Consider the following 11,173-nt stretch of genomic DNA (forward strand, 5'->3'; position numbering starts at 1 on the left):
GTCCTCAGGATAAAGCCTCTTTGAGCCCTCCTGCAAATTGTCTCAGCAGAACTGCTGCAACTCACCACTGTCATATGTTATACAAACGTTTCTGTCCTCAAGGAGATTTTCTTATCTGTCAGCTTTATAGCTACATTAAACCACAAGATATAGTGATTCTTAATTTTCATGTCTCATGGATCTGTCATTCACAGTACAAAGGGGTATTTTGTCAAACTTATTTTGCTGTTATAAATCCCTTAAATATCTGTTGAATTCTTCTTTTAGATTCTTGCAAACATGCATTAAAGTTTTTAGCAGTCTGTGAATCAACGTAAACTGCCTCTTAGCTGCCCTCCTGACCCTATTCTGTACCTGACTGAGGTTATTTTCATTGATGATACTGAGAATTGAAGAAGTGTAACATGAAACATGGCTCAAATGATTACCTCTCTCTTTACAACTCTTCAACTGGTGTCCACTGATTTTTTATGAAGCAAAAACAAAAACATTCACTTTGAAAATTGGCTTAAATTCTAGTATTGTCAGCTCAGTTTGTGTACCCAATAAACGTGGAAATGGTCTGTTGATAGCTCTTACATGCAGGTCCACCTCGAGCACTGATCATCAACTGACGTCCCGGGGGCCATATCAGACCCCCAAAACTTCCTGTCTGGCCCCCAGAAGATCATTAGATTCAGAAAAGGAGGAAAAGAAGATGCTGTGGTTTTAAGAGTATCCCTTGGCTTTAAATGTCTGCAGCTGTTAGATTAATCCCACAAATAATTAATATTGTAATAACTTTAGAATGACTTGCTGAAATTTATGGTCATAATTAGAAGAGAATACTTTAAAAAGGGTTAAGGTTGGCAGAAGTGTTGCAAAATGACCAGATAAAATGGTGAAAAGAGGTTAGGGAGTAGCAAAATAGGTGATTAGTGGCCAAATGGGTTTTGGAGTAGCAAAAATGAACAAAAATTGGCAGAAAAAGTGGTGAAAAGAGGTTCAAATGTGGCACAACTTGGTAAAAGAGAAAAAGGGGCAACGAGTATCAAAAATTGGTTACAACTGACAAAAAATAGTGCAAAAAACAGTAATGAAAAGGGGATAAAAGATGACAAAAAATAAAAGAAAAGTGGCAAATGGATAAAAGAGTGGCACAAAGGGGATATAACATGCAGGAAAAGTGGTTTAAAAGGGGATTAAAATCTTGAAAACATTTGGTTAAAGAGGCAAAAAGATCCGGCCCTTGTGTGGATGTGCTTGATGACCCCTGACCTACAGTTTTAATGTACTAATTTTCATCCATTCCCACTGATTCCTAAGTATTGTTCTTTACTTCCTGTCCGTCATGTGACTACTGGAAATCTATTCCTAGAGAAAAAGAGAAAAAATACTATTGTATATGAAGCTCAGTGTTCGTTCATGCAGGACATGGTAGTCATACGCCCTGCCATGATCAGCTGACAGTCAGCTGATCCCAATTATCTCTCCCCCCCCCCAACAGCCAATCACAGCTCTTTCTCTCAACATTCAAATACAAACTTCTCACTACTCTCTGCTTGCATTAATGCCGATGCACATGCTGCTGGTAAAGGTTAACCTCCTCCACTCCAGCCTCTTCCTTTAAGCATAAAGCTTGTTGCACCCTCATATTCAGATTCATGCTACTATAGATTAATGGCTTTTGAACTAATTTTATTGTATTCAGTATGCATTATCATTAATCTATCTATCCATATGGGGGTTTCTAGCCCCTGGAAAGTCAAGGCATGCTGCTTGACTAATCAGGGAGCATCTTTTGTGCAGAGCCTTCCATGTAAAACTGTAGATCCATTTTGCAATAAAATTGTGAATTGTATGACGAGGGTGTGCCTGACTGAAATTATATTTATTATATAAGATTTATATTATACCACCGTGAGGTAGATGTACCTTTGACTGAGTGTTCTGAATTAAAGATTATCCCCATACTCTGTGAAGAACTAATAACAGCAAAAAGGTGTTAACAAAACAAAAATCTCCATGCAATTTATTTTTAATGAAATAAAATCTTCAATCTAAATACAAATTAACCAACTTGCAGAATTATTACTGTTGCAAAAATCTATTTAATCATCAGTTATTTTCTGTCATGTGTCTGATTGGTTTCAGAGCATCGGGATAAAGAGAGAGACAATGAGACAGAGACAAAAAGACACTTTTTCATTCATTTATTGATAAACCCAGGGAGCGATGAGATAGAATGCAGACACACAGGAAAAAAATGTGCTCTGGCTCCCTCTTCAGGCATTTTCCTCAAATTACAACATCAGCGCTTGATCTCTGGTGTTATCTTCAGGGCTCACTTTTGTAAAACAGACTTGCAGGAACAAACAGGAGGGATTCAGCCTCTACTTGATCTTGATGCCAATGATCCTGGCGTCGCCGCCAACGTTGAAGTACTTGTACTTGACATCACCAAGGCGGTTGGGGAAGCTGAGCATGGTACCGTCAGGGAGCTTGATGAAAAAGTTTTCCATGTTCATGTTGATGTAAAACTGAAACCCACAAGAGGAAGAAGAAACGCTGAGTTAACTCAGAGTTAGTGAAGTTTCAGTTCATTTTATGAAGCGTAAAGATAAGAGAAGTTAAGAATTATACAGGTAGGTTAGACTGTGTCAGGAACAGGCTGTTAAGTTTTATTGGCCTATAAATCACATCATGACCATGAAGCTTTGGCTGTCATCCTTATTGTCTCAGAGCAAAGAAAGAAAGGACACAAATCACCTCCTTAATGAAAATTACAACACATTACTACACCTAAAGTAATGTTCCCTGCTTTTATTAAACAGACAACTGAGGGTTTTTACTGCAAAATTAAATCATGAACATGTGCTTTTGTCTAATTTCTAATCAAAAATATCTCTTTACAAGCAAATTTTATGAGTTTCTTGGAATGAGATCTATCTAATTTAGACAAAATATCCTATTTCAGGACCCTCGAGTCATTTTCACTTTCCACAGCAGCAGATTTTGACAGTGTGCCTCCATGCTAGTATTATGGTTTCATGTTGTCCTTCTCTAGGGCAGTCAACATCCGTCTGTCTGTCTGCCCATCCAGGCTATTGTTATGATTGCAATATTTCAGGAAAGTTTTGAGTTATTTTCTTTAAACTTTGACCTAATCTCAACTCTGACTTAAAGTCAAGGTTTTTTGGCACCTGATTTACACCTGATAGTCCGGGGGACTTGGTCCGTTTTGGAACGGAAATTGCAAAATTGTTGCACTTTCCTTTGGTTTAGTTCTCATTAACACTGCTCTTGGTCAAACAGACCAAACCGTCTGAACACCTACAACCTCTGCCCACTAGAGGCGCTGTTGTCACAAACAAAAGGCGACAAAGAAGAAAAGAATGCATAGAAGAAGACGAAACTGGAAATCCATCTCCTTCCACCAGTCTTTTCTTCCACATAAACAGTCAAAAAATACCAAATTAATGCTGTCTTGGGGTTTCTGCTCTTGCACTAGGGCATTAGGAGCAGCCAGTGAGGTGGTGAGCTGTCCCACATGTCATTTTTACATGAGACAAATAAATCAGGGCCGACTGCAATGTGTTGCCATGGCTACACAGAAGCCAAGCGAGGTACCGGCATCTATTTGACTGTATCAAATCACATACTAGTATACATCTGTATATCATCACGCTTTATGCCACTTCCTGCCTTTGGTTCACAAGTTGGTCCACTTTGCTTTCACACCTCAAACAAACCGCACAGGGGTTCATTTGGAAGCAGACCGAAACCACGTTTTTAAGTGGACCAGAGTCCTCTTGTTTGGTCTGCAGCAGAGTTCATGTGAGCTTTCACACCACTCCATATGGACCGGATTATCCGCGAAAAACAGACCGGAGTTCATTTGAAGTGGACCAAGAATAACTGTAAGAATTTGCTATGAAAATTTGAGGAATTTTCATGGATATTTTGGGGAACAAATCTTGGATACTTCCAAGTATTTTGAGAAAACCTTGGAATATGCGTGTATATTTTGGAGAGTTTCATTTGATTTTTTTGCTGTAAAATTTTTGGGTATTTTCTTTGATTTTTTTTTTTTATGTTTAGGGATCTTTTGGAAAAAAAAAATAGTCATTTTCATGTAAATTTGGGAAATGTATTTGTAATTTTTTTGGAAATTCTTCATAATTTTTAGGGGGCAGTTTACTTTGAAATGCTAAGGTATTTTCAAGGAAACTTGGGAAATATATTTGTTAGTTTTAGGAATTTGATTGGGAATGGAGGGGTTATCCTTTGAAATTTTAAGATTCTGGGGGATATTTCAGGGATTTTGTTCTGAGGTTTTGGGGTTTTTTTGTTTTTTGTCATTTACATGGAATCTACAGGAGAGTATATCTGTATGTTTTTCTGGGGGGTTTGCTTTGAAATTTTAGGGTGAATTGCTTTAAGATTTTTGGATTTTTTTTTTCCAGGAATTTAAATGGATTTTTTTTAAGGAAATTTTTATCAGGATGTTTAGACTTTTTGATGAAGTTTCACCGAAACATTAGAAGAATTTTTGAATAAATTTGGCATACTCTTTATGGGAAACTTTAAAAAATTTATATTAAGAAATATTTCACAGAAATTTTTGGTACTTTTGTTGAATTTTAGAGAAAGACATAATTTTTGGTCAAAATTTATTCCTGTTAAAAGACAACGCTGAGCTTTTAAACTTATCAGGTCCTACTGAACCCAAGTATTTGGGACTAACTAAAAATGCATTGTACACAGTTCAGGTCTCAGGACGTTAATTGTGCATAAAAGTTGTTAAATACCACGATGACAGCATAGTTTGCGTTTCAAAACCACATTTCCCAGTGCCACCCTTGTATCCATAGTGTTTAGGGAGGCACAGACCTTTGGGGACTTTGGCCGTCTTTAGATTTGGCTTACTTGTGGCACTGTCAAAATTTCTTTCCAAGATTTACCACCTTTAAAGATTCATGCCACTAAAGACAGTATGGTTGTGTTGTTTGGTGTTAAAGTAAATCAAAGCTGAAGAAAGTGCAGACAAACTAACAGTCGTCCCACCTTGCATTCCTCTCCACGCACAAATGGGAAGTTGTCCTCCCGGCACTCGTCACCCCAGCTTCCTCCAGACATGGAGTTGAAGACGATGGTGTTGGTGTCACCACCTGCATCAAAACGAGGGTTGAAGTGCATGGCGATGTTCTCGGGATCATGACCGATGTTGATGGAAAAGCTAAGATGGAGACGGGAGCAACAAAAAGAAGAAGTGGTAGGTAAAACATTAACTAGTCTCTCAATGCATTTTATCAACTTCCTCTTCAGATACAAGCCAGTCGATGCTTGAATGCTGAACTGGATGTCTTCAACTGATCTGCTTTCAGGTCCATCTCTCTGAAGAGGAGAACTTACGAGTTGCATTCTTCTGAAGGCTTGATGCGGATTTTGAACTCCTGCCCCTCCTTGAATGTCATGTCAGTGACTCTCTGCAAAAAGAAACAATGAAGAGAAACATGCCGACTGATTAGAGAAGTGGATGCCAGCGTCCAAACAAAATAGACAAAGAGAATTCATATCAATATTTAGGGGCACGTAACTCCACTCAACAAGTCAGTTTACACCACCTACCTAAAAATACAGAGCAGGTTTGTCCATTATTTATTGTAAAACAACAAAAAAATGGATGAAAAACACCCAAATCTGGGCACTGAGGAAATATTTTACCAGAGAGGGCTTAACTGTTCTCTTCCCTAACTCCATCCTCCTTTTTAAAACCAGTCTATTTTGGTTCAACATTAATTTCAGCCAGAAGAAAATTCCCCTTAAGCTCTTAATCTTCTTCTTTTTTTTAAATAATATTTGGGCTTCTATTTTTGATTGATTCCAGAGAAAAACAGAACTATTCTTACATTGTTCTCTGGTGTGAAAATCAATTATCCCAGGTGTTCTTATCTCAGCTGTTGATGATCAACCAAGCTGGAACTGTGCCCCTTTGACCATAAAAGTACAGAGACAGGAAGACGCATGTGGTCGTTACACAGAGATAATAAAGCCATTAAAAGCACCCATTACATCCGCATACAGATCTCTCTAGAATGTGTGGGAGTGCACCTATGTATAGTAGTTGAATAAGTAAAAGGTGGCAATGAAACACCTCCCAAAGATTTTTTAACTTGTCATAAGAAACCAGAGTTTTCTCACTGTCAGTAAACCCCTTCATCTAATCAATAAAGCTATAAATTAATTCACAGTTGCTCTTTCTATCTGTATGCTGGGAAGCACATGACACATGACCTTCCAGCCTACTGTATGTACTCGTACCACACCCTTAGGTACCTGGACTCATATATAGCACCCGTGACATAGCCTCTATACGCCATTTTAGGTCAGCACTGGTTCATCATTTACTGTACAGATGAGTCTTATATGGTGGTATTTTTCATCATCTAAGCATTAAAACATGCTATATACATGAACGGGTCAAAGAAGCGGGTTGTACTTGTTGATTATAAGAGATGGAACCAAGCCCTTCTTGGTTAAAATATGCACAAGTTTGCTACTTTTGCTCTGTTGTAGATGTAGTTTTTAAGTAGTAGTACACAGCCACAGTCACTTTTAATTCAGCTCCTATAGTGTTAAATTTAACACTTTCAATCAGGAACACTCTCTTCATATATCCCATCAATGCAAAATGGATGTACAGTTTTACTAGGTGGAGAAGGCTCAGCTCGAACATGCTCCCTGGGTTAGCCAAGGAATACAATAAAATAAGTTCAAAAGCAATCAATTTATAGTAGCATGAATCTCAATATGAGAACAAGCTCTATGCCACTGATCATCGACTGGCGGCCTGGGGGCCATATCAGGCCCCCCAAAGCTTTCTGTCCGGTCCCCAGAAGATCATTAAGGAAAAGAAGATCTTGTTGCCTTGTTAAATCTGCCTAAAAAATGATTAATATTGAAAGGTTTAAGAGTAGCATTTGATCGTTCTTTATAGAAACTTACTTGCCAGCTATTATTAGTAAAAAAAAGAAAAATTAAAATAGGGTTAAAGTTGGCAGAAATGTTGCAAAAATGGACAGATAAAGTGGTGAAAAAAGTTCTGAAAAGAGATTGAAATGTTGCAAAAAATGGTAAAAGGGGGAAAAAGTATTAAAAATGGGATAAGAAGTGGCAAAAATGGATAAAAGAGTAGCACAAAGTGGATAAAACATCCAAGAAAAGTGGTTTAAATTGGTTAAAGAATGGCAAAATATTGGGTAAACTATCAAAAAAGGACAGAAATATAGCAAAAATAACCTGGAAAAGCAGAAAAGGTGTTAAAGAGAAGCTCACGGGGTAACAATTAGCAAGAAAGTTGCAAAAAAAAAAAAGGTTAAAAAAAATGTGGCAAAAATAGAATTAAAGTGGCAAAAATTGATCAAATTGACACAAAGGGGATAAAACATGCAGGAAAAGTGGTTCAAAAGGTGTTCAAGAATGTCAAAAATGAGTTAAAGAGTCATAAAATATCAAAAAGGGTTAAAAGTGTCAAAAATGAGTAAATACTGGTGCTATGTGGGCAGGCCTGTCTTCGTGTGGGCTGCTGTTTAATAATAGGTTATTCAAACCAAAATATTGATCTAATTTTTGTTTATTTAAAAGTTCGGCCCCAGAGTTTCTGCCCAGACTAAATTTGGCCCTTGTGCAGATGTACTTGATGACCCCTGCTCTATGCTATAAAGGAGGAGGCTGGGGTGGAGGAGGTGAAGCTTTGCTAGCAGCAGCAGTGTGGTGCATCAGTGTTAATGCCAGCAGGGATTAGTGAGAAGTATGTCATATTTAAATGGACCGCTGTGTTGAGAGAAAGAGCTGTGATTGGCTGTGAGAGCTGGGGGTGATAATTGGAATCTGTTGGGTGTATGACTACCGTGTCCTGCACAAACTAACACTGAGCTTCATTTTATATGATTCTCATGCGTTCTGAGTGAAATTTACACAAGTTTCATATTTTAACGAACTACTCTTTGGGGTTGTTTTCCGATTGACTCCAGATTTTTCTTGCTCATAGACAGTCTGGTGATCTAAAGTAGTACGAACGGTGAGGTTTTGCCACAGGTCGGGGCCGTGTCTGGAGCCCAAACTTAAACTAATTTTTGTACTGTTTTTGTTGTGAAAATACTCCAGTAATGCCTTATAACTTTGTAATGCTTATGCCAATCATCACCAAACTTCACAAGGATGATCACAGATTGACCATGAATACTTTAAAAAGTGTTAACATTTTAACTCTCTCATTGTGTTCATTTTTAACACAGTATTGTTTTATAGACATTAAAGTGCACTTTTAATATTCTTTTACGTTATTTTCTTTTGCTTCAAGAGTAACTTTAAAGTATTTACTATTTTGATTACTGACACAATGCACTTTTCATACTTCACAGTGATTGCAACATTGCACTGAACACCAGTGTCAAAGTCAGATGTTCAGTAGCAATGATAAAGCCAAAGGTCAAATGAATATCGGCACCATCTCCATCCCCTGCCACAGGCAGCATGTGGCTAACTTACTGGATAACTTCACCCAGGGTGCAGGGGTTTCTAACGTCAAAAACAACAATAATCCACCAGAGAACTTCCAGCAGTGATCACTGTACAGACATCTAAACACATCTAAAACAGGTTTAAATACTACCCAAGGGCATGATGGGAAAATTCAACCCCCCCAGATCTGAGATGAGCCTAAAACAATTGACTGACAGAGTTGGACTAACACTGATGGATTGAGTAACTCCAACCACTAAAGGCCATTTAACTCAGAATAGGGCTAGAATTACACTCTGGGAGATAAATCAACTCTGAAATGTTTAACACTGAGAATTCAACACTCCAGATTCTAAAACATAATCAAATACAATAGCCATTAAGACTGTTAACACCGAAGACTGTTAATGAAGATGTTAATGCTAATGCAGTGGTTTCTTGACTTTCTAACAGTGTAATTTATAGAGTTAAATTAACATAAACTTGCATATTAAGGCAAAATCAGTGCTTAAATGACTGTTAAATACTGAAGAAAATGCCATAATGCTTCCAATGCTGTCTATGTAATATCTGCTTGTGTTTTTATCAATTATATACATTTTATGCTTCTTTTAGTCCTCTTGGTGATAACTAAGCTTTCTTTGTCAAAGTTTATTTATTTATTTATTTATTTCTTAGCTTGTCTTAGTTTCTTCTTCTTCCTCAAAGTTCGGCAACAAACATTTTAGTCCTAGTCTCGGCCAAAATTAGATGACAATACGTTTCATGCCTCGTACCTCGAGGGGCCCTCATGTGGTTACAGGTGGGCAAAAAATATGAGGTTTACATCCAAAGTTACTTAAGTGATAAAAATGTGTACTTTGAATGTAGATAAGGAGCCAAGAGTGAATACAGTGTTACTCAACCCTGCTCAACCAAAGAGCCAAATTGTTGAAAAATAAATTTGCAAGAGTCACAATCTAAGTGGTGAAAAGTGGCAATTAAAATAAGTTAACGGTGGTAAACATGGTCAAAAAGCGTCAAACACTGGGAGAAAAGTGGCAGAAAGTAGCAAAAATGGGTGGGAAGTGACCAAACAATAAGTTAGGGTAGGAAAAAGGTAGGAAAATGGGCAAGAAGTGGCATTTAATTGCAAAATGCAGCACAAATGGGCAAGAAGTGGTAAAAAAAAAAAAAAGGGGGCAAACACCAGGGGGAAAGTGGCAAAAATGGGTGTGGCAAAAAAAAAAAAAAAAAATGAGTGTCAGGTTGCAAAAAATGGTCCAAAAGTGTCAAAACCATGTCAGAAAAATGAGTGAAAAGTGACTAAAATGGGCAAAAAAACATCAAAGGCTTGCAAAATGGGAAATCGGTGGCATTTAATTTCAAAAGGCAGCTTAAATGGACGAAAATTGGCAAAAAAGGCAAAAAAAAAAAAAATGCAGCAAAAATAATTGCAAAAAGCAGGAAAAAAAGAGTCATATAGTAGTGGCAGAAATGGGAATAATGTTTCAAATTTATACACAAAAAAAGCCACAAAACCTCACAAAAGAGCCACATGTTGAGTATCACTGAGTGAATAAAAGGAAGAGGAAGGGAGATAGGGAGGATCCCTGGCCCTCCACCTCACTCAACGTGGCCCCAAGTCAATTTCAATAACCAATGAATTATAAAGATAAGAATAAAATATGACAGAGATTGCTATAAAAGCATGAAAACAGAAAATTTTCAGTCAAAATCCTTGATAACTGGCATATTTCAAGTTGCTCACAAGAAATCAGAAGGCGTACTTGGCTGTAATTGGTTCTGTTCATTTTTTAAAATATGCACACATGATTTAAAAATATGGTAAATGTTGATGAAAATTAAACTGCTCTGAGCTTTAAAACTTGAGAATGAAAACATAATGAATATGCATGTCTATGAGAGGAGCAGAGTTTTGACTGTTCAAAACAAAGACTTAATCAGACCTGCCGAACAGACATATTAGCGACTGAACATTTATCTCTGCCGTTATGATCATGAACTGCTCATGAATTAATCCCTCCACTTACCATCTTGGCTGTCTTCAGTGGGGTGATCCTCGAGTGACGGAGCTCTGCTGGCAGGTGAGAGGCTTATGTACCGCTGCTGACGCTGGACCCAGGAAGTAAGTAACTGGTTAAAGGGTTGTAAAAATGGTTAATCCAGAATGATAATATTTGCTCCATTGTGACACTACTTGGTCACTGATGTTACAGAGAATTTTTGCTATGGTTTTAGGTGGAAAATGCATGACATGAAAATGTGTTTTTATTTTGTATGCATAATAACTTCTAATAACCAGGCTTTCCAGGAAAAACAATTGCTGTACCTCAGAAAAAAAGGCCTGCTGTGCTTTTTAAAATCTCTAAAAACTCCATTTATCTGCACCTAACAATAGCTTTTGATCTGAAAATAGGAAACTGAGAAAATATAAGACCTTATTTTAAGAGCGTTCATAAAGTATCCAAACCCCTTTGTTTTTTTTTTCTTTATTTTTCTATGTGGCTGACTGATGCTATTTATTTCATTTTTCCTCCTCTTACTCCTTTAGATTGTGACCAACAACAAAAACACGCAAAACAAACAAAAATAAAATCATGAATACTTTTGTGAAATTTACTGTGTACAGTTAATTTTAAAACTGTTTTTCGCTCATTTTTAAGGT

General features: G+C 37.3%; 1 protein-coding gene across 1 annotated transcript; it reads right to left on the minus strand.

Moving 5' to 3' along the window:
* Positions 1-2,183: 2,183 nt before the first annotated feature.
* On the minus strand, positions 2,184-10,620 carry lgals2b (lectin, galactoside-binding, soluble, 2b). Its single transcript, XM_041785048.1, has 4 exons — positions 10,539-10,620; positions 5,395-5,468; positions 5,047-5,218; positions 2,184-2,519 (listed from the first exon to the last, which is right to left on the minus strand). The coding sequence occupies exons 1-4, from the start codon at positions 10,539-10,541 to the stop codon at positions 2,373-2,375; spliced, it is 396 nt and encodes a 131-aa protein (XP_041640982.1). The 5' UTR covers positions 10,542-10,620; the 3' UTR covers positions 2,184-2,372.
* Positions 10,621-11,173: the final 553 nt, after the last annotated feature.

The sequence above is a fragment of the Cheilinus undulatus genome, linkage group 4, assembly GCF_018320785.1.
Source record: "Cheilinus undulatus linkage group 4, ASM1832078v1, whole genome shotgun sequence".
Taxonomy (NCBI): Eukaryota; Metazoa; Chordata; class Actinopteri; order Labriformes; family Labridae; genus Cheilinus; species Cheilinus undulatus.

Bases quoted from the DNA above. Each gene is read 5' to 3' on its own strand.
- lgals2b (XM_041785048.1), bottom strand. The intron at 5,219-5,394 runs GTAAGTTCTCCT...TCTCCATCTTAG, and splicing joins CCTTCAGAAGAATGCAACTC to CTTTTCCATCAACATCGGTC. The intron at 2,520-5,046 runs GTGGGACGACTG...TGTGGGTTTCAG, and splicing joins TGCGTGGAGAGGAATGCAAG to TTTTACATCAACATGAACAT.